We start from the raw sequence: 23,781 nt of genomic DNA, 5'->3' as shown, positions 1-23,781 counted from the left end.
AATTGTAGATGATTAAAAAAATTAAAATAATATCCTAATGTTCTAATTTTGTAATTTACAAAAAAATTATCGATATTTATCTATTATTTCATATATGTTTGAAAGATATATTTCTTCTAAAGAAATATATTATTAATTTTGAAAATTTTATTAGATATTTAATTTTATGAAAAATAATCTTAAAAAATTTTGTTAATAATTCAATTATGTTGAATCTAGAGTTAAAATATTATTAAACATAATATTTTAGATTTTAAAAATAAGAATTATTATATTCTAATTAAGACTTCTTTTTGATAGTGCTTATTAATAGATTTAATTTAAATTCCTTATTACATCACTCTTGTGTTATACCATATGAAGTCGATTAAATACATCGGTTATGAATTTCATAAATTACTAAAATTAATTATTATAGTAATTACTATATTAATATATCATTTGAATTATTATAGCAATTATTATATTAATATATCACTTGAAATTATTTTTTTATAATTTTAACAAAATGAAACGAATTTCTAAATGTTTCTTATGAATGAATTAAATAAATAAAATATCTGTTCATTAATCGAAGAAGAATAATGAAATAATTACTCGTAATAATTTTATAACATAATTCAAATACAAATACAAATTATTTCTAAATCAGTTGTTGATTTCATACCAGTCAATATTCATTATTATATATTTATGTTTTATGGTTCATATTATTTTTAAAGATATCTTATTATATATATATATATATGATTTTACTAATTTTAAAATGTATTGCGACATGTTGACCATTAAGTAAATAAATCTTCTTTTGATATAATATAATTTTAATTGAAAAAAATTATACAATTTTGTCAAAATATTTTTAATATATTAGGAGCATGTTATTAATGTAAACTACTAATATTAATTAAGATTAATTATAGATTATTATATATTACTATAGATTAATATTTGTATATTATATTAATATTATTTTTAATATTCAACACTAAATTATTTATAGTTACGTAATATTTATAATAATATTATAATTAATATTAATATATTATTGTATAAAAGTATATAATATATGAATTAGTATTGTTAGGCATTATGTTCATATTGAATACTATATGTAGTATCATATATTACTAATTATCTTAATTAATCATTAATTATCTTTATAATTAACTAATCAATTTATCATATAATCTCACCTAATTCTTGTTTCATCAAATAGCAGTCTCTTTTAATATTTACATCTTAATGCATATTTATTTCATAAATCAGTTTGACAAGAAATTAGTATAGATCAGATCAAGTTTGCATCATCAACCTCGACCCTAATTTTTTTCTAATGCACATATTTTAAATTATATTTTCATTATCACAATTTTATTAAACGTGGAATTACTCACAAGTTACAATATTTCTTTATTCCTATAATGTAATATTAAATCAATAATTCTCTCTTAAAAGGCGGATATGAAGAAAAAATTAAAGTTACATTATAAGATTATCTTATTTAAGCGCCAACATTGCTACATTTGTTTTATTTTAAATATTTTTTTAATTAATTTGTAGAATTGAATTCTATGTTTTAATATTATGATTATGAAAGGTGATCTTACTTATTCTTTTTATCGCACTTTTTTTCTTTTACTTAAGTCAATTTTATTATTAACTTTGAAAAAGAAATTTGATCTGATCTTTTCTAAATTACTTATTATACCAATATATATCAAGTAATTTTTATACATTATTTCATTATTTGATTTTTGGTTTAAAAAAATGGACAATGGTCCTAAATCTTAATTAAGCCTCGATTGGTTAATTAGTCCTGCTACTTAAGTTAGATCCGTTGGTAGGCTATCCCACGCGATGAAGTAACCAGCTTTCTCCGCTCTGGAAAAAAGATGCGTTCCTCTCATATACCAGTGCCGTCCCAAAATCGCGCATGCTGCTAGTTAAACAATGGGAAATAAAGCGCGGATTTTCTACACGCTTGGCGTTCCTATGTGAACTGGAGTACAAGGAGAGATCCCCAGTTTTATACACGAGGAGATTCACGCGGATTCTCCTCTTGCTGAAGGAGGATCCATACTCGACAGGAAATGAATCTTTGTAGTCGTAGGTGAGCTCTCTATATAAGCCAGGTATAAGGCAAAACATCACTATAATTCAGCATTCCACACGGTGCTCTAGTTTTCTGAGTACTCTCAAACAGTATGGACAGAGTGGTGCGACAGGTAATCAGGAAATTCATTGACAAGTGGAATTTTTACAATCTTTGGTACTGGTGCTATGCTTGCGTCGGCAATTATGATATTGCGTGTTCCGTTGAATAGTGATTTAAGGAACTGGGTGATCTACTGGTGGAAGATACATATATATGGTAACAGGAGTTAATTCTAATTTGGATTGATAGATTCAGCAATTGGAAGTGAATAATTATTCAAAAAAAGTGATTTTTTTATTCTACTTTGGAATTAAAAAAAATTATTTTTTTTATAGAGTAAAAGATAGTTTTAAATTAAAATAAATTTAAATAATAAAAACATTTTTTAAATTTAATTATTTAAACTTCGAATTCTTTAATTATTTAAAACATTTTTTGATAAATTTTTTAATTTTTTAATATTCTAATATTTTTGATACATTAATGAGTATTTTCATTAATATTCTTGGATAATTATTTAATTCTGAAATTGGTAAATTGCATGTAATACTAATGTTAAATGCTTATGAAAAATTTTCTACGGCAATTATTAATTTTCTAAAGTTTTAATAATTTCTATTAGGATAATATAAATTATACTTCAAAAATTTCAAAAATTTAACGTGATCGTAAATTATTTTTTAATTAATCAGTATAATTTAAGTAATCGAAACAATTTAGTTTTTCATTAAAATTAACTAAAAATTATGCGATCTCATTATATTTCTAAACAAATTATAGTATTACTTTATATATTCATTATCTACAATTATTCATTTTCTTATTTATCTTTAATCAGTAATAAACTTTAATCATTAATCTTTTCAAAAAATTATTAATATTTTTACAAATTAATGCAATTAATTACATTATTAATACAATTAATTCAAATCGTTATAATTTTTTCATTTTCTTCATTAATCTTACAATCCACTTTCAGTAAATAAATGAAATGAAATAAATAAATAAAATGAACTCTTTCTAACTTTAAATTCTTAATATTATAAACTTATAAATTTATAAGCTTAATCTAAACTTTTAAAGTTTCTACTACTATTTTATCTAAGTAAGTAAATACCGAAGCTCTAATTTATTAACTTTAAATATTTTAACCATTGTCAATATTAATTCATTATGATTACTTATAAAAAAAATTATCCAAATCTAATTAAGTTACATTAATATTATTTTATTTTAATGTTTCCCGGTATAAGAGGTATATTAATCATCTTTCATCAATTGTTGCATGACTTATCTTATTGACAGTTAAACTATTATTTCATTATATAAGTGCATTTAGTTTCGTGTAATCATATCTGTGAGTGCAGCACAGACACGTACGATTTACACAGGAATATAAATAACAACATACGCATTTCATAATTCGTTTACGTGTAACTATTCTAACCTTGCCTTAAATAAATATATACATGCGCGCTTCGATAGCTTTGATTAATAATATTTTTGTTTTTTGCATTTTTTATTTCTTTTCAATTCAATTATAATTTCGTTTTAATTTAAATAATTATTTAAATAATTCGCTAATTATTAAAATTTATTTTCAACGATTTTGGATTCTTTGTTTTAATTTTCTAACAATATAAACATGATATATATATTTATAATAAGAAATTTTGTTTTTAATAATAAATTTTTTTATTTATTACCAAATATTTATTTCTTTTTTCTTTCACTGATGTAAAAAAATATTAAAGATAAGATTCTATTAACAAAGAAATTTTATTTATTGATCTTGAATATAAGATTTGTACATTATAAAGTTAATTTGTATGGATACATATAGATAGATTAATTTCTTTATAATTAATATCTAATATAATATACGAATTGAATACATGATAATACAACAAGATAGATTCTTTAATAAAATATTATCAATTTTCATTTTTTTTGTTTTTGAATTTGTATTTCATCAATTTATCGATTTTTATTTTTCAATTTTAATTACAATATTATATATTGTATCTTGACAATTGAAAAATATTTTTATTTATAATAAATAAATAAATTTAAAAAATCTTTTACAATTCTTTATTTTTTAAAGCGAAAATTCTGTTTCTTCAGAAAAACAATATTTTTTTTCACATTTTTCTTTATGAAAATATGATATAATAATTTTTGAATATTCTAAACGTAATGAATGTTATTATTTCTATATAATATATCAATATTATATAGTAATTAATTATTATATAAATATCTAGCTACTTAAAATATTTCATATAACATTTAGAAATTTTACATTTTATATATATCTAATTAAAAACAATACCTATATAATTGATATAATTGATATAATTATTTGACTTATTTATGAATGAAAGTTTTATTTTTTATTCATTCCGGAGGAAATTGTGTTTAATGTCTTAATTGTTGTTTGGTGCACAATAATAATCATGACTTATGCGATGATCAAGTTCTAAAAAATTGTTTTCATATATGAGAAACGATAATATAATATAAATTTTCTTAATGAGATATTGGCCGCAAGTTTAACAAAAGCATTTAATTTCTTCTTCCTTTTTTCTTTATTTTTTTCCTCTTCCTTTTCTGCAATCGTGTTTAATCTAGCGCTGATTTTGAACGGGGTGTAATGATGCAATATCTTAGAAACTTTCTCACGACAGAAGGAAAACGATGGTTCATGACTCTAATTTCTCGCCTACGCAATGCGAGCTGTCTTGATCATCTCGCGCTTTCAACGTATCTGTTGTACACTTGGGAATTCATTTGATATCTATAAGATTAATATTTTACTATTTTTTTTATTATGATATTATAATTATTATTAAAAAATAAAATAAATTAATACTTGGATTAGGTTTTATCAAGGTTTTGATATTAAGATTTTTCAGCTTTTATCATATCAAATATCAGTAATATTTAATATTTTTTTATTGCTGTGTTTATTATTCCATTATAATTTTTTTTCTTTTAAGATCGTTATATTTGTTATATTTATGAAATATTATCCTCTAAAATAATCTTTAGCGTATCAATAAATATTACTAGATACTACAAGTATACTAGATCTCTGAAAAAATCCTCAAACAATGGCTGTAGATAATCTTCAATATCTAATGTAATTAATAAGATCTTAATTTTTAGTTAACTCTCGCTCTAATGGTGAGCATAGGAATCGTGCAATGTGAGCCTACAGTGAACACTCAATATGGTGTCCCAAGGAATTATGCTGGTAATAATCATGGAGCATCAGGTGGAAATGGTTTTGGTAATCATCATTACGACAATGGAAACGATAATGATTATGTCGATCAGGTAAATCTAAATGATTTAAAATAAATCAATTTATAATTTGATTATAATAACGATACAGTTTAATAACTCAGATTATTCATTCGAATTGGTTAAAATTATAGAACGATCAGATATATTGTTAGATATAATTTATTTCTTATCATTTAAAATTTCTTTTTTTATATATTTAATATATTGATTGATTGCTCAAACATTTTCATCTTAATTGTTTGAGTTTTCTATTGCGATAAAAATTGAATTACAGTTATTTCAACGATTGATACTAAGTCTAAGGAAATTTATTTTGCTATTAGCAAATCAATATTAGAAGAAAACATTGAATAACAATTTATTAATGAATTTTATATTTGTTTTATTCTAATTTTTATAATTCTCAACATTTTCCTAATATAATAAAAAAATAATAATAAAATAATAAAAATATTTAAAAAATAATAGAAACAATATTAAAAATAATATATGGAGGATTAAATGATTTAAATCATGATTTAATTTTGATACTTAATTAACTTTAACTTGATTCATTTATTCTGCATTTCCGTTAATGTTTCATAATAAACTCAAAGGTTACAAAAGATGAATAGATCTGGGTTAACGCTCATTCTACAAGTAACATTGAACTTTATTAAGTACTGAATACATGATCTGGATATATAAATTTAGAATAGATTGATCGAGCATCGATTTTGCTCTTTATTCAGATAGTCATAGTCAGATAATATTTTTTTTCTTTATTTTCATTGTCATCTCTTTTCATATATGCTGGATATTTTGATTTTTTGAGGAGGATCAAGATTCCTCTAATATATGATTTACAATTTATATTTTATCATACATGACATATTTTTCTTTACTATAACGTTTACATATAAAATAGATTAAAATATAACTTTAAATTACACTGTAGAATTTTTAGAATATTTATCGTAATTTATTAGACAAATATAAAATTTATTTTTTGCTTGAAAAAATTTAATATTTTAAATTTTTATCGTAATTATTCATCTTAACTAAATCAAGAGAAGAATTATGGCTGTGAATCATTTGAATTATCTTAAACCACAAATTAACCACGAAACGACTGGTATGATTAAGAGAATTTATGTGCTCCAAGTACTTTAAGTATTACAACAGAGAACAATAACCACTCCTTAAAGCCGTTGCAATACTGTTAAAATTATATCAATACAATTACAATATAATAATACATGTAACTATAATTGTGAAGTTAATATTGAGAATTTGAAAATAATTTCATCTAAAAAAACTTTTTTTTTAAAACATAAATATTGATATTAACATACACACACACACACACACATATACATATATATATATGTAATTATATTTATGGAATCATATTTTTAAATTCATATAATTCTTCGTCTGATGTTTTCCAAGTGTATATCCAAGACTCGCTACGGTTGATCTACAATAAATATCTACAATATTATAACGCATCTTATAATATGAGATTGATTGTTCAAAAGAAAAGAGATGATGTGTGATTGCGATTAAATTATGTAGCTCGAATTCTTCGTATGAATGATTATTAAGAGCACGTAACCATTGAAATCATTACTCAATGCATATATAGATAAACGAGTTTATCATGTATGAAATCAGGAATGTTGACTGGTATAATTTCCCTGAGTTTTAATAGAAGATGAACGTTGACAAATGTGAAGAATATAGAATAAATGCGATAAGATTAATCTAAAAATGTAATCATATATATTTGAAATTGTACAAAAGAATGTTTTGCAAAGATTACGTTACGTATTTAATGAATTCGTTTAATTAAATGGAAGAAATTTACATAAAAAAGAAGTAAGAAAACTGTGTCCATGACATGATTTCACGTTCCGGAAATTGCGTGTTGATACCGGAATCCCGAGTTTCAACCATGAAATGTTATATATTTATTCTGTTACTTACGCGATGATGTAAACGCAATCTGATGTAACATTATTAATAGGATGAACCGCGACCGCAGGCATCATCTAAGGTAAATCGTTATTGCCGATTAGCTAATCGTCTTGAGAATCTAAACGGTCCAGTTATGTGCATTTGCACGATTTTAGCCTCGGGTCGAATGATCTAGCGTGAGCCAGATTAAATCAGAACCTTCTTTTTCAGTCTCTCATTTGCTCTATTTCTTTTTTTGAAGAAAGTTCAATCATATAATTCGAGCATTTACACCACCTTTTCTTCTTCTACAAGATAAATATAATATAACAATAATTTAATTAATATTTGTAATTTAATTGTTAAGTAAATAATCATGAATGTTTTGATTTATTGAATAATTATAAATAATGTTTTTCTTTTATTGAATATTTATATTATTGAATATAATATCAAAAAGTAATTAGATATTTTTATCAATTTTTAGTAATAATACTTTTCATATAAATTTATTATATAAACAGAAAAATAAGATAATACAAGTTCACATAATTTGTCAAAAAAATAAATAGTTTTAATCATTTTAATTGCATCTTCATGTTATCAAGTTACATATGTATGTTACAAGACAATAGTTCAGTAACGAAATCATTGAATTAGGTTAAGAAAACATTCAATGCAACGATCTGAGAAATCACTTTAGTAGAAAGTTCGACATCTCTGATCAGCACCTAACATGCAAATAAGATTTGCGCATATTTATGGTACAGTAAAAATTATAGTGTATAACGCCTCCATTGTTTATATATTGCTGTAATCATTGAGGTAATCATTTAAATTAAAAGTTGCTTTAGAACTTAAAAAACTAATCAAATAATCAGAAAAAATGTTTTATTCTATCTATATCTACATATTATATATATATAATATATATATATATAATTTCTAATTTTTATATTGAGACACTACTTATAAAATAACATAGATAAGAATAGCAAATAGAAATAATAATGATAGAAAAATATAAAAGAAACACTTTTAATCAATATATATTCGACATTTTGGTTTATTTTTTTAATAATAAAGTTTGAAATGTGCAAAATTTATACATACTTGTGGCAATGCATCATTCACTAATCGTTTTTATCGGATTATTTTAAAATTTATCTCTTCCTTGATTAAATCTGTTAAATTTTCTTTTAAATGATTGCAGAAATGAAGATCTTTTTGTAATTATTAAATATATCGTTTTAGATGGTAAATTTAATTTCTGCATTCACTATTAAATTACTGAGAAAATAAAAAAATATTTTCTTTATAATTTATTATAAATATTTTCTTTCAAAATTAATATTTTAAAAAAATTAAAATTAAAATATCAATTTGCTTTGTCGCATCATCAATATTATCTATAATATAAAATAAATATTGTTTCTTTGTTTAGCCAATGTCCTATGAATTTGGATATGCCGTAAAGGATCAAGCAACCGGAAATGACTTTGGTAGACGCGAAAGCAGTGATGGTGAAACTGTAAGAGGAGAATATAGAGTTCAATTACCGGATGGTAGGACACAAATAGTAACTTACACTGCTGATTGGAGGACAGGTTTCCACGCAGATGTAAGATATGAGGGTACCCCAACTTATCCTGATCAATTCAATAATCAGAACAATGGTTATAATAATAATAATAATAATAATAATCAAGGTAGTAGTCAAGATTTTAGTTTCCATGGTAATAATGCTGGTGGAGATTACAATACAGGCAATTCAGGTAGTTTATGATTCTTATTCTATTATTAATGATTAATTATTATTAATGATAACTTACTTGCTCAAATATGTTTATTAGAAATAATAAAATTTCGAACTTTATTATTCGATTATAATTTATTTTTATGAAAAGAATAAAAAAGATAAGTTTTTAAATTAATTAGAATTGATTATTATGTTTTGTTTTTTAAGGAAACAATGGATATAATTACCAACCACCTAATGGAAGTGGATTCAATAATGGTAATAATTATCCATACCAATTTGTTTCCAATCAAATTTCCAATTCATTAGACAATAGTTATAATAATTTTGGAACTCGCAATAATTATAACACACGAATTCCATCATCAACATACGGGCCAGCCTTTAAGTGATTTTACAATTCCTATTATTAGCATGTAGGAGAGAGAAACGTCCTGTAAGATTAGTTCTTTTGTAATAAAAACAATTTTATCTTTTTATATTAATATATTGTGACTTTTATAATGTAATCTTTTATTACTCCTTTTGTTTCTTAATCTTTTATTATTCTAGAGCAAAAAAATAAAATATATAAATATATAAAATATATATAATTTAATCTAAATTTAAAAACAAATGCAATCGATATAAAATATTTAATATAATTGAAATATTATTACCTATCTAAAAACTTTGTTCGTTATATAAATAACATTATAATGCAATCAGTATAATTATTGATTTTCTCATAGTTGATGAAATCGTCCGTTAATATAGTCCATGATATACATGCATCAAAAAGGAAATTAAACTGAAAAAATATTTCATTTTTTATATATAAAAAAGAATATTCGCATAAAGAAAAACAGGCATAATGAAGGATATCATCGTTTCGATCGATGTTATTTCATATTATGCTATTAGGAAGCCTGAATCTAACGCTATTCAGGAGAACGCTTTCTTTGATATTATAAACTATAATTGTCAGATGACGTTTCACAACGCATTAAAATAGTTAAGTACACCCAAACAATTAATAATTTCATTTTTAAAGTTCTATTTAAGAATTATTATATTTAAAACAAATTTTTTTAAATAATTTTTTGAAATTTTAGAAATTTTAAAAATATTTTAGAAAAAAAATTTTTATCTATTATTTTTTAAATAATTTTTAATTCTTATTTCAAAATCCATTCTAATGGGAATTTAATTATTAATTAAATCATCATAATTAAATTATTAATTATTCTGAAATCATTTATTATATATGAAATATTGTTGCTGATAAATACTTCATGAAATAAAAATTTTGTGCATTGATATTAAAATTTATATAAAAATAAAATTAATGATATATCATTTTAAAAAAGAAAATTTATATATATAAATAAATTAGTATTTAACTTTTAATAAGAGAATATTATAGTACAAGAATGAAATAATATAAAAGAAATGTATAAACAATAAAAATGATATGTGTAGTGGGCTAATGTAAAAGTAAAATTTTATTCGAAATTTTTTTTTTAATGCAAACTATAATGGAATTTTTAATTAATTTTTTTTATCAAATATATTTGATTTGAAGACATATCTCTATAGAAGCAAAAAAGACAGATATAAGTCTTTTTGTCCTTCTACCAACGATTGAAAGCAAAGGTGAAGGTGAGCAGAGTGGAGAACAAAATATCTCTTTGATCGTGTGCTATAATAACTTACGAAAATCAACGTGATGTAATTGAATGAGATGCGTTTGGATTGTGGTTTAAAATCAGCTGACATGAAAGATGAGTTGCCGGTTTAATCGATGCTACAAGAGTTTTGAAAGTGCTAGTCCCAACGCTCTATTTAAAGTTAATTTCCTTGACTTCATTTAAAACTGACAGAGAACGGTTAGCAAGGGAAGATGTATTACATTAATGTTTCTAGGATGCAATAAACATACTAGATTGATGATCAGATGAAGATCTATTGAATCCATTAGTAGCTTGGAAGAATAGAATGATCAGTTGATTTTGATTAGAAGAAGTAAAAGTTCTTGTTATTTATATATGTTATTTTAGATGTTTTTTCTAGTCAATTACTTAGATTTGTGATTGTTCCCAATTCTTACATGGTATTATATTTTTTTCAATAATTTTTCAATATAGAAATGAGTACAATTTATGAAAAAAAGTAATTGCTTGTTAGAAAAAATATTTATAATTTTATAAATTTTTATGAAAATTTTTATCTTTCATAAATTACTATTTTAAGAAAGACAACTATTATAGCAAAATAATTTACAGACTTAAATGCAGACTTATGCATTTTGTTTGTCTTTACTTCAATAATAATAATTAAATAATTTTAATGATTTAAACTTAATGTTTCTTCCTATTTGTTAAATAAAACTTTAGAATTTATTAATAAAATAATTAATAAAAATATATAAGTATATAAAGAAAAAAATTTTATTTTCTAACTGATAAATTAATTCATATAAAGATAAATTAATATGATTTTAATTTATAAAATTAATATTATAATAATATTATATTATAATATTATATTAATATTATATTAATATATTAATAATAATATATTATAATAATATTATAATACAAAATAATAAATATTTAAAAATATAATGTAATGTAATGAATTGAAAATAATTCATTAACAATCGATGATATCCGAATACATTCTATTCATACACAGTTCATTACGAGAATGATCATGGTTAAAATAAAATTGCGAAAAAGGTTTCGTAGAATGATGGCGTAATCGGTAATGCGTTCAAGTGAAGAGTATGTTCATCTCGAAGTTCGACATGGAAGATGTTAACTGTTGCAAAGGAATGCGGATAATGACGAGAATATGCTTCTAATGCTCTGGATTCGTCGCGAAAAAATCGGTGCCGAAATGAGGATGAAGACTCGAAAACATTCATCACTTCTGAACACCTCAGATTCTTCACTGTCTTAAATTTTTTTCCTCTAGATATTTCTATTCTATCTTCATGTTTCACAATATGATGCTTAAGAATTTTTCTAGTGGTAGAAAACTTTGAAAATGTTGAAATATTTTATAACATAATGAAGAAATATTAATATATATTTTATATTATTAAATATATCTTCTATATTTTATATAATATAATAGAATATATAAACATACATAAATCTTTATCTATTCATATCCTTTAATATTAAATCTACTAATCTGTAATATGTATCTATATAAAAAGATTTTTAAAGAAGATAATTAAAAAGAAAAAAATATATAATCAAATTCTTAGTATATAATAAAAAATCAAAATAATATTATTACAATAATTACAACATAAGAAAATTTCTTATTCATCAAAATCATGGATGGAATTTATTTAATTCCAATGTCAAAATTTCTAAAAATTGTACACCATTATAAATTTTTCAAAAGTCCGCAACCATCCAGAGATAACCTCTAAGGTACATAATCTCCAAGTTGCATCAATAGTTAACCACGAGGTGGCAGAGCTGTCGATTATAAGATTCCTCCGCAGGTGAGGTTAAAACTAGTGATCCAGTAAAAGAAACAAGACAGAATGCAAGCACGTGCATGCATATACAGAAGGTTTCATACGTCTTCCGCATCGCAATGATTACATAATCACCATTTATCCCCGATTATGGTGTAGACGGCACATCAAAACATTCACTCTGAAATTCCTTAGTAAATGTAAGAGTAAAAAAGATAGAAACAAAATCTTTCTGAATGTTTTTACGGGACACGAGCTTCCATAAATTAGCCTTTAGCTTAATTCCAAATCTGTATCAGCAATAATTAGCAATAATTATATTAGTATATTATATTAGTAATAATTATATTAATTAAACGTTTTGTGATAGATTGATTTGTATTGAATATTCAAGATAATGCAACTTTCCATCGAGGTTACGAAAACAGATTAGAAAACGAATTAGCAATCGTGAATATGCCGAAGGGGATTATTATAATAAATTAATATAACCCGGACATTCTTATGTGTCACGAAAATCTTTCTGCGAAATTCTTGATTTAGCATAACTATTTTATCTTTTTGAATGGGAATATTTAAAAATAACTATATATTAATATTAGGCTATAAAGAGTTATAAATTTTTGAGAATATTTCTCTTAAAGAATTATTTAATGGCTCTCATCAAGAAATCTAAAAAAGATCCTTGGATGTAGATTTGATTGATTATTTATATTATTAAAATAGACATGCATATTAATAAAAAAAAACTCACATTTACAAATTAAATGATATTATATCGTATGACGACAAATCAGGTAAAGCGAATAAAGTATCTCTTTTGTTCCGATATCTTCTTAGAAAATATTTCCGCAATATCTTTTGTATTAATTTTGCATTTTTTATTATATTTTAATTATAAATTTATATCATTTGTATCATTCTGATTCATTAATCATTTAATGAAAATGTCGACAAATTAATATCCATTTTATTTCTGAAATAAAGTACATATCATTGGATCTATATACTTGATAATTAATGATTGATGTATTTAAATAACTTTTTTTTACCATAAATTTAAATAATATATAATTATTAACAAAAATTGTATATATTATTTTTTGTAGTGATCTTGTTTTTAATCTTATAACATAATCTTGTAATCTTAATTGTAATCAGTAATTAGTGATTTTAAAAAACTTTAATTTACTTATCATAATGATATTTTATTTTAATTATTATAATAAAAAAAGATATTTTATTTAAATAACTGGCGAGAAAAAGAAATTAATGATGGATTCATAAAGGGTTGCAGGGAAAGTAATTCCCGTCCGCATGCTTAAGTATGTTGTAAGAATCACCTACGTTTGCCGATTTAAGTAACTGTCGGCAATCCTGAGCGAGTAATATGCTTTACGAAACAAATATAATAGTAGAGTTGAATGACGATCATGTCATTCGGCTCATATGATTATTTACCATATTATTTGGCCTCATTATTGTTATTGAGTTAACTATTATATATATAGTTTTATGTGTATTTTTTTCTGCTTTTCTGAATTATAAGTAATATATGATAATCAATGCATAATAAAATGCATAATAATATATTATTTTTAAAATATGTTTTCTTATTTATTTCAAAAAATATGTTGAAATCTAAAAAATTAATTAAAAAATATTATAAAAAGGAAAAAACAAAAAATCACATTTTGGAAGTAAACATATAATTAGATATAAATTGATTACTTTTTCGAGAGCAAATGCTCGAAATCGTTTATAAAGATATATATATATATATATATACGATTTATAATAGAAACCAGATTTTTAAATACAAACAATTCTACTTACATTAGATAATTTCTAATAATAATTATCACAAATTTTGTTGTTTTGAAATCAATCTTAACATTGGAAGGATGTTTGATCTGATCTTTTTTGTAATTGAATTATTCACACCAATTAAACTTTTAAATTAATTATATATTTGAATAAAAATAAAATATTATAATCTTTATAATCACTGTTATATTAATAATTAGAATATCATACATATCCAAAGAATATAAATCATAAATAGAATGTTCTTTCAAACAAATTAACCTCATATTGAATATAATTTTGAATATAATTAATAATATTTAATAACTTCAACAAAATAGTTCAGTTTTATTTAATAATATATAATATATAATTTAATAATATATATAAATTTCGTAATTATTATAAAAATCATTATTATTAAAATTAATTTTAATAACGAGAATGTGTATGCATCTAACTATTTACGCCATATTTACTTATTTGAGATTTTTATAAAAAGGTTAGGTAATTGTAGAACAGTGGTTATTTGAAATTTGATAAAATATTGACGATTTTTAAAAATAAATAATTATACATGTAATCACTGCATATTAGAAGATAATTGGAAAAGAAAAATATAATTATTAATGAATTATTTTGTAAGATATTATATGTTAATACAATACCAATTAATGTTTAATAAACGTAAAAATTTTCTGTCCAAAACAATATATTTTTATTCGAAATATTACTTTTATTTATAAAAAAAATTTTTAAAAAAACCATTTATTATATGCATATATTATATGCATTTCATATTGTGAATACATTTTATGATTATTAAGATTGATTTCCAAATGATTGGTAGAAAGTAATTCTAGTGAAATATTTCTGACTTGTCCCTGCAAGGAAATTATAATAATCGTAATTGTAATGTTGTTAAAATAGTTATCTTTCATTTGAATCATGTAACCTTATGTCATGTTTGTCGAATACATATATTCCTAAACGAGATACTTTCTACAGAAATCTAGTATTCTTTAGAATAAGTTTGTAATGTCTAGTAATATTTTTAAATTTTCTAATATCGTGATTCAATAATTATATTCAATAATATTTCTTCAGGCTATTTTTTCAAAATTTCTAGAAGATTAAAGGAAAATAAAAGTATGAATTATTGCGAATTAAAATTGTTTCATTTAAATTGAAAATTTCATATTAAATCGAATATATGCTTTCAAGCTCTGATAGATTAGATCACCAGAAATCGCAAGTTTCGATATTCGATTTAGGAACTCGAAATTATGGAATCTATATAGTAATTTACTAAATCGTAGATTTGGTATGATTAAATCGAACATATGTGACGAAGAAAATGAACATTGATCACTTAAATTAAATCATTAAAGTTTTAAATAGAAAACTAAAAGCGGAAAAGAAACATTCATAAGATGAAAGGAAATATTCAAATATCACTACAGAATAATTTTTAAAAATGATCTTGTGCAGACTTATAATTCTTCTTTATAATTCTTCTGATTAAAGATTCTTCATTTTACAGGTAATGACATAATGATATACATAAATAATGATATATACAATTATAGAATTCGTTAATTATTACGAATATGCAATTATATTTAATATATTATATTTATATTGCATTTATCCAAGAGCAAATTTTTTTAATTTGATGACAATTTTTTTGAATAAAAATTTTTATTATATCTTTTGAAAATATTTTCATATTGTTGTTTATTAATAATATGGATTAGATTTAAAACTGTATCTTTCTAATAATTTCATTTTAATGAAATTTATTTATAATTTATTGAACAACATAGACAGATGATTAATTTACAAAAGAAATATTATAATATATTATAATATACTTGTATTAATTTAATACAATTAATAATATTTTTAATAATAATATTATATAATATTACGTAATAATATTGATTAGAGATGATTCAATCTCATAAATAGCATATCAAAAAATTACAAAATCATAAGTAGGAGCAATGTTTGACTGAGACTGCAACTAGTATGTGTCTATTGCTAAATATTGAAATAGAGTTATATTCCATTTGAGTGAAAGTAGGGGGGAATTTATTAATCATACATATTGAACATTCATAGAAAATCTTAGTTAATTTGTTTGAACGATGCTGAAATGGTTATTACCTTTATGTCAATGTCTAGACTGACATTATCGTTATCGATTTATTCGAAATATTTTAAATTTATAAAATTAATTTTCAATTTAAAATTTATTTTGTATTTGTATAGAATTTTTTTCGATTTTTTTATATATTATTTTCATTTTTTATTTTTAATTTTTTTTTTATTTTTTTTTACGTAAAACAAGCTTTATGAAGGTATTAAAGCAAACGAGTTTTCCTTCTGATTCTTTATTTTCTGCCTTTTACCTATTCAATCATCACGCAGCAAGCCTATTTCTTCATCCACCTTTCATTCGTATTACAAGTTAGTAATTGGTTCACCGCATTTGAACACTCGGACGAGATTGAAATCTTTTTTTAATTTTTTTTTCAACACAGATGAAACATCTTGATATTGTAAAATTGACAGAAAGATTTACAAATTATGCAATGGGAATAAAACATCTGATGATTTTTTTAGTTATCAAACATTATTATCTTTTATATGCTGTACTTTACAAATTATCTTGTAAGAAATAAAAAATATTTCGTATAAAAATAAATAATTGTAATTCCAGAGAAATTAAACTTTTTAATCTTATAAATTTTATTATGTAACGTAAAAGAATTTTACTCATAAAAATAAAAGATTTATAAAAAAAGAATATTATTTTAAAATAAATTTAAAAATACGACAGAAATTCTTTTGAAAATTATCAAATAAGTCTATCAAATTTAATCAATAAAGAATATGTTTAGAATAATAAGGACGTGTAAAAAATCACAAATTAAAAATAGATTTCAGGATATTACAATAATCATTCCAAATGAAAAGGGAATAAATTCTCAAAAAATTATTTAAAACCAGAAGAGTATCCTGAGGATTTCCCCAAAAAGGAAAAAAGCTTTATTCAAAGAATTCGTACTTAAGAAGAGCTAAAAACTCTCTTTCGTTCTTTCACCCTCTTTAGATAAATTCAGATGATCCAGGCGATGATCAAACAGTGATGTGCATAGATCCAATTAAAATTTGAAGATGTTTCAGATATTATCAACAAGATACTTCTTCTCATAATGCATCACTGAGAGTGAAGGGAAGATGCGCTGCTCCTCTCCACCTCCCACACCCATAACCGGTCATTCTAATACGTACAGGTTAATACATGGATATATAGTGCTAAGGATAAACTGTAACAAAGGGTCTGGATGGTATATAAACTCCTCCGTAGATCATCTTCTCAGTTCGCTTCGCGTCTTCGCTCATAACAGCAATATGAATTATTATCAGGTAGGTTATCCTTCCGGTTATGTTTGCTAATCATTTTGGTAATTCAATGGTACTAGAAGCTAGATTCTGGTCTTTAATATACTATATACTATATAATATAATACTACTACTACTATTATATAATACTATATTCAAATTATTAAATTTAATTAATTTTTTTTTTATAAGAGTTGATTGTTTAAAATTATTCTAATTTTGTTTCATTTTAGATAGGTTAGATCATTAATCTCTCATTATTTAGTTTTATGATTTTGAAAAAAAGTATATAAGTTTAGATTTCTGTAATTTCAGATTTAATAAGTAAATTGTTTCTTTTAGTGAAATATTTTTAGGTTATAGTTTTCTTTAATTAAGAATGATGATATAGAAATTTATTTTCTTTAATTGATAATTTAGACACATTAGTTAGTTTTCTTCAATCTAGATTTTTTATAAAAATTTTAATTTCAATTAAAAATAGAATTTGATCAAATTTGATATGAAGATTGTATTTTTTAAGTTGTATAATAATTTATTGTTTTCAGTGATTTTTAGAGATATAATTTCTTTGCTAGACTGGACAAAATTTAAATTCATTCTAGATATTTCAATTTTTATCTTTTATAAATCAAAATAAAATTTATTAACAATTAATTTATATTTATATTTATATGTAACAAATCTAATAATTAGAAAATCAGATCAAATCAATCTCCAAAAATTTATATATGAAAAATTTTAAAGAATTAATTTGAAATTTTTCAAAATTGGATCAGTTAACATCCATGAAATCTTCATTTCATTTTCATTTGTGATTTTTTTTGGATTAGTTTAAAATTATTACTTATATATTATATATTTTCAAAGCACACCTTTATTTTACTTCACCGAACATAATTTTTATTCAAACAAAAAAGATGGGCTCATTCAATAATAATTCTGATTTCAGTGGAACATTAATTTCGTAATTGGTAAATCATTGCCTCGTGATATTTCAAGCTTTCTATTGAGCTCGAACGCTGTTAGCGTTAGCGTTTTCTTCAACTCTTTTTGTCATCGGTTTTAATGACGCCCAGTGTCGAAATCAGGCAATTGGTCCATCGTGTGTCGTTAAATTTATTTTAACATAGAAACAATTTTTTCTTAAATTCAATTGTGTTATAGAATATTAATAGTCTTTAATTAATAATGTATGTAATGTAATTTTATTTGTAAAAAATTTAAATTAATAACTTTATTGATCTTATTTTATTTGTTTAAATATAAATTGTATAAATAGTTCAATTTAATTTTTCTGTCATTTCTAATACGAAATTTGTTAGTATTTATAACATAATTTTTGAATTAAAATTATAGTTTATTATTATAGTTTATTTTATCAAAATTTTGCTTGTTTCTTTTTGCATATTTAATAATTTCTTTTATGGAGAAAATCAAATAAAAATATACATTTTATATATATATAAAAAACATTTTAAGTATATTTTAATATTATTATTATTATCATTATTATTTAATAGTAAATTATCATCATTTGTAATATCAATTTAAATATAATTCATTTCTTTAGGAACTTAATATAATTGTGATAATCTCTAATATGAAACATTAATCATAAAAATTCAAGTTCTTCAAAAATCCAACAAAATCTTAATATTCATTATTTACAAGATTTGTTAAATAAAATTAGATGTAAAATTCGATTAACGATGCAACTTATATCGATCTGTGCAATTAATTCATATTTTTAAAATTATATATTTTTATAATCTATTATCTAATGCATCGAATTTTTTTTTCTTTATTTTATTTCTATATTTTAATATTTTTATTGGTACATATGTTGAAAATAAAATTAAATTCTTCTATTTTAGTTAACGAAAGTGCTATTGCTACTATCGTGTTTTATAAGTCATGCACTTGCTGGATTGCTACCGGGTGGTGGTACCAGTGGAAGTGGTTATCAATACAACAGACCAGGTGGAACTGGATTTGGAGGAGGTCCAGGGGCATTCACTGGAGGAGATTTAGGAAGGGGTAGTGACTTTGGAAGTGGATTCAGAAGACCCACTGCGTTATACGGAGCACCAGGTAGTGGTGGTGATATTGGATTTGGTGGACGTCCCTCTACTGCTTATGGCGCTCCTGGTGGTGGTGGTAGTGGAAGTTATGGTCAGGATGCTGGTTATGGTCAAGATAATGGAAGAGTAAGTGTAACGGATTTATTGTAATCAAAATTGAATAAACCCGAAAAAAAATAAAAAAATATGAAATAACAAATCACATTTTTTAATTCATAATTTTTATTTTTTAAAAATAATAATCGAGAATAATTATATTAAATTATATGTCATGAATTATAAGATAATTTTTAGAAAAATTATTTTTTATTCATATAAATTAATGAAAAATTATTTAAAAATAATTTTAAGTCGAATAAGATAATATGTTTATGGTTTTCAAACATTTGTAATAATACTGAAATTTTGATTATAATTAAGATACGTAACAATAATAGTTTGAAAAATAATTAAAAAAAGAAACAATATCTTATTTTTATAGCCTCAACCATATAGCTTCCAATATGAGGTATATGATCCCCCTAGTGGCAATGACTATTCTCAACGTGAGAGTAGCGATGGAAACGTAGTACAAGGAGAATATAGAGTGTTATTACCAGATTCGAGGACGCAAATCGTGAAGTATATGGCTGATGATGCAAATGGTTATACTGCTGACGTTCAATATGAGGGACAGGCTCAATTTTCTCGAGGAGGTATTGGATCTGGAGCTTATGGAGCACCTGGTCAAACAGGAGCAGGAGGATATCAAGGAGGTAAGTATAATTTTTGTATATATATTATAATTATATATATAAATGTATATCATAATTATATGATATAAATTAGAAATAAATTATTAAATTATTAATTAAAATATGAATTATTATGAATAGTGAAGAATCATAATAACATAAAAATAATAATTTTAATAAATATTATGTGAAAAGAAAGGATAAATAAAATTTGTAAAACATATTATTTATATAGTCATATAATTTAATAAAAGTCATGCAAAATTTTAGGAACTAGAATATATTGAAAAATAAGTAATTATTATAAAAAAATATAAAACTAATTAAATTATTTTGATTTTTTTTTTAGTAAAATTAATATATTAAATATTTTTTTAATTCATAAAAAGATTAAAAGATGATAGAAAATCATTTCCGTATATCAATTTTTCCGAAATAAATTTCATCATAAATTAATAGAAAAATAAAATAATAGTAAAAATATATGTAACAAAATAGAAAGATGCATATTACTTTTTTATATTATGAAATATTATACATTCGTTTCTATATATTAATAGAAATGTAGAAATATGATGATAAAAAGATATAATACTTATTTTCTTTTATTATTTATATCTATATTATATTTCTCAATATTACTATTAGATTCCTCAATATTCCTCAATATTACTTGCAAAATAATAACTGAAATATTATTAGATAAATTATTATTAGAAAATTAAATTATTAAAGCAGAAAAAATATATGTATTTCATCTTTCTACAATGTCGAATCGAAACATATTAAATCAAAGAAAAAGAAATATCTTAGTGATTTTTAACAATTCTTTCATTTTTAAAATTTTTTAAGTTTCATAATAAAATTAAAGGAGTTTCCATATAAATTTTATAAATATTTTTATTATGATTTATTTTTAGGATTAATTAGATTTTTAGAAACTATGCTTTGTTTGAAATGTACATAAATAAAATTTATTGACTATTTAAATAATCAATAAAATATTAATTTTCCAGATGTTGGCGTATTTGGTGGAACTAGTGGACAATTCGGCGGACCTACAGCTAGCAATCAGTATTTACCACCACGTAACAATTATCGGAAATAATCGACTATATCATGCATCGTCATAATATAAAAAAATACCTGACAAATCCCCCGAATGCTGGGCGACAACCGTCACGGACCTCTCTTATTTTTACAGCTTTTTTTTATTTTTTATTTTTTTTTTATTTCTTAATAAATTACTCAATATATTTACACCACTCACAAGTCACATGCACATTTTTATATATAATCACCTCACTGGTATTTAATGATATATAATATGATATATATATATATATATATATGTATATGTATATATATGTATCAATTAAGATAATTTAATAATTTTTTTCTTTCTTAAGCGAAGTTTGTATACGCGCGTAGTTATATATACATTTATACTTTTGTATATGGTAATTTTTCTATTATCAAACATATACGCTTGTACTTTCTGCTAAGCGATCGTCAAACTTATACATATGTTTTTGTGTATGTATTTATATATGAGCTTAATGTAATACATAAATGGAAATACTTTCTTTATTTAATTGTTTGAGTTATTCCATTACCTTCTATTATATTTTTGCTATTTTTTTTATTTCTATATTTATTATATTCATATATTATGTTTTCGATAATTTTGTAATTTTTTATTTCCTTTTTTTTTTTTGCAAGCTTGGACAGTTCTTATATCAATATAAATAAAATAGAAAATATTTAAAAATAAATTTAAAAAAAATATAGAAATATTTTTCTTAATTATTTAAAATTATTTAATATAAAATAATTCTTTAATGACAAGATAATAGATAGAATAAGAATTACGAATTAACGCCATCTTCAGTATATCTTTAAAAAGAGGATTCTTTATAGAAATTTTCTATCATTCCAGATGGCAATAATGATTAATTCTTGTTCTATTTCTATCCTTATTTGTTTATTATTTCTCCTTATTCAATTTATGTTTCATTTCGGAGATGATTAATTTTATAATTTTTAATTTTATCTTTGTCCTTTTCTGATTTATTTTTTTTTGACTATCTTTGTTCTATCAATTTATGAATTAATCTTTGTTACATTAAAAATCTTTACAGAATCTAATGTATCGTAATATATATCCTAAGTAAATTTGAAAAAATGTTTTTTGCATTTTTATGATAAACAAGATATAGAATGTGACATGTTTTTTCATTCTTATTCGTAAGTCATTAAATATAATATATTATATTTCAATTTTCATAAAATAAAAATTAAAATAAAAACTGAATCGCCGTTCCAACCAATCAGAGAATCGCAAGAACTGCGACGAAATAAATTAGTACAGATCATAATGAAATCAGTTTACAATTGAAAATCGTGGTGACAGATTCCGTTTTACCGGCAAAGGTATGTAATTACATAAAATTTTTATTAATAAAGTATTATATTACGATTATTATATTGTTATATTAAGCTTGATTATAGATTGTTAAGTTTTGTTTAAATAATATACGTTTGTTTAATCATAATTATATCAAAATTGAATGTTTTTGTATAGATTATCGTTTAATTCTTCACGAACTTCGAACGTGAGATAGATTTGAAAAGTAATAGTTTTTGTATACATCATGATAAGAAATATAATATTTCTTTTTTAAATACGTCATGCATTTAATTCGTATGTTAATGTTTCTGAAATTTCTATGTTTCTAATGTTTTTAAAATTTCTTCTATTCGTTTTAATTGTACGTTCGAAATGTAATCCAAAACTGAAAACATTTCTTATAATAACCTTTCTAGAAAGTTCATGATTCGCGTTCGTACTATGCTAGACGTGTGATTTGTTGAGTATTTTTCCCCCTCAATTTGTAATTCGATACATTGAAATCGCGATTATTTTGTTGTCGAAACTTGTAACGATTTGACATCTTGCAACATTGTGCATATTTATATTTCTATAATATTATTATAAATTATTTAAAAGTTATTCTTTTTAATTTTTTTAAATTATTATTTCACTAATATGCATTGAATATTATTATAATTAATTGAAAGTAATTTTTCGAAGAATAATTTAT

At 22.5% G+C, this 23,781-nt stretch overlaps 2 protein-coding genes and 1 long non-coding RNA gene across 7 annotated transcripts; all 3 read left to right on the top strand.

Annotated features, from left to right (window-relative positions):
* Positions 1-2,065: 2,065 nt before the first annotated feature.
* Positions 2,066-9,651, top strand: LOC100870303 (uncharacterized). Of its 2 annotated transcripts, none has more exons than XM_012484949.3 (4): positions 2,066-2,228; positions 5,327-5,497; positions 8,850-9,180; positions 9,372-9,651. In XM_012484949.3, exons 1-4 carry the CDS (start codon positions 2,208-2,210, stop codon positions 9,554-9,556), a joined length of 708 nt encoding a protein of 235 aa, XP_012340403.2. In that variant the 5' UTR covers positions 2,066-2,207; the 3' UTR covers positions 9,557-9,651. The 2 variants fall into 2 exon arrangements, with proteins under 2 accessions (XP_012340403.2, XP_086773400.1); XM_086917274.1 differs by having other exon boundaries at positions 2,145-2,374.
* Positions 9,652-12,618: 2,967 nt separating this feature from the next.
* On the top strand, positions 12,619-13,647 carry LOC147658492 (uncharacterized). The gene is made up of 2 exons (XR_015295105.1): positions 12,619-12,842; positions 13,013-13,647. It is a non-coding gene; the product is annotated as an uncharacterized LOC147658492 (long non-coding RNA).
* A 2,119-nt stretch (positions 13,648-15,766) lies between these two features.
* LOC105735103 (uncharacterized) lies at positions 15,767-22,272 on the top strand. Of its 4 annotated transcripts, XM_086917272.1 has the most exons (6): positions 15,767-15,991; positions 17,641-17,750; positions 17,825-17,883; positions 19,737-20,069; positions 20,425-20,698; positions 21,694-22,272. In XM_086917272.1, exons 3-6 carry the CDS (start codon positions 17,869-17,871, stop codon positions 21,783-21,785), a joined length of 714 nt encoding a protein of 237 aa, XP_086773398.1. In that variant the 5' UTR covers positions 15,767-15,991; positions 17,641-17,750; positions 17,825-17,868; the 3' UTR covers positions 21,786-22,272. The 4 variants fall into 4 exon arrangements, with proteins under 4 accessions (XP_086773398.1, XP_086773399.1, XP_012340457.1 ...); XM_086917273.1 differs by lacking the exon at positions 17,641-17,750 and having other exon boundaries at positions 17,751-17,883; XM_012485003.3 differs by having other exon boundaries at positions 15,790-15,991; positions 17,641-17,883.
* The last annotated feature ends 1,509 nt before the right edge of the window (positions 22,273-23,781 follow it).

Source organism: Apis florea, unplaced genomic scaffold (genome assembly GCF_048593485.1).
Source record: "Apis florea isolate Af1SG1 unplaced genomic scaffold, ASM4859348v1 contig_2201_pilon, whole genome shotgun sequence".
NCBI lineage: Eukaryota > Metazoa > Arthropoda > Insecta > Hymenoptera > Apidae > Apis > Apis florea.
The sequence above is the reverse complement of the archived record's forward strand: the minus strand, read 5'-3'. Positions and strand labels throughout refer to the sequence as shown.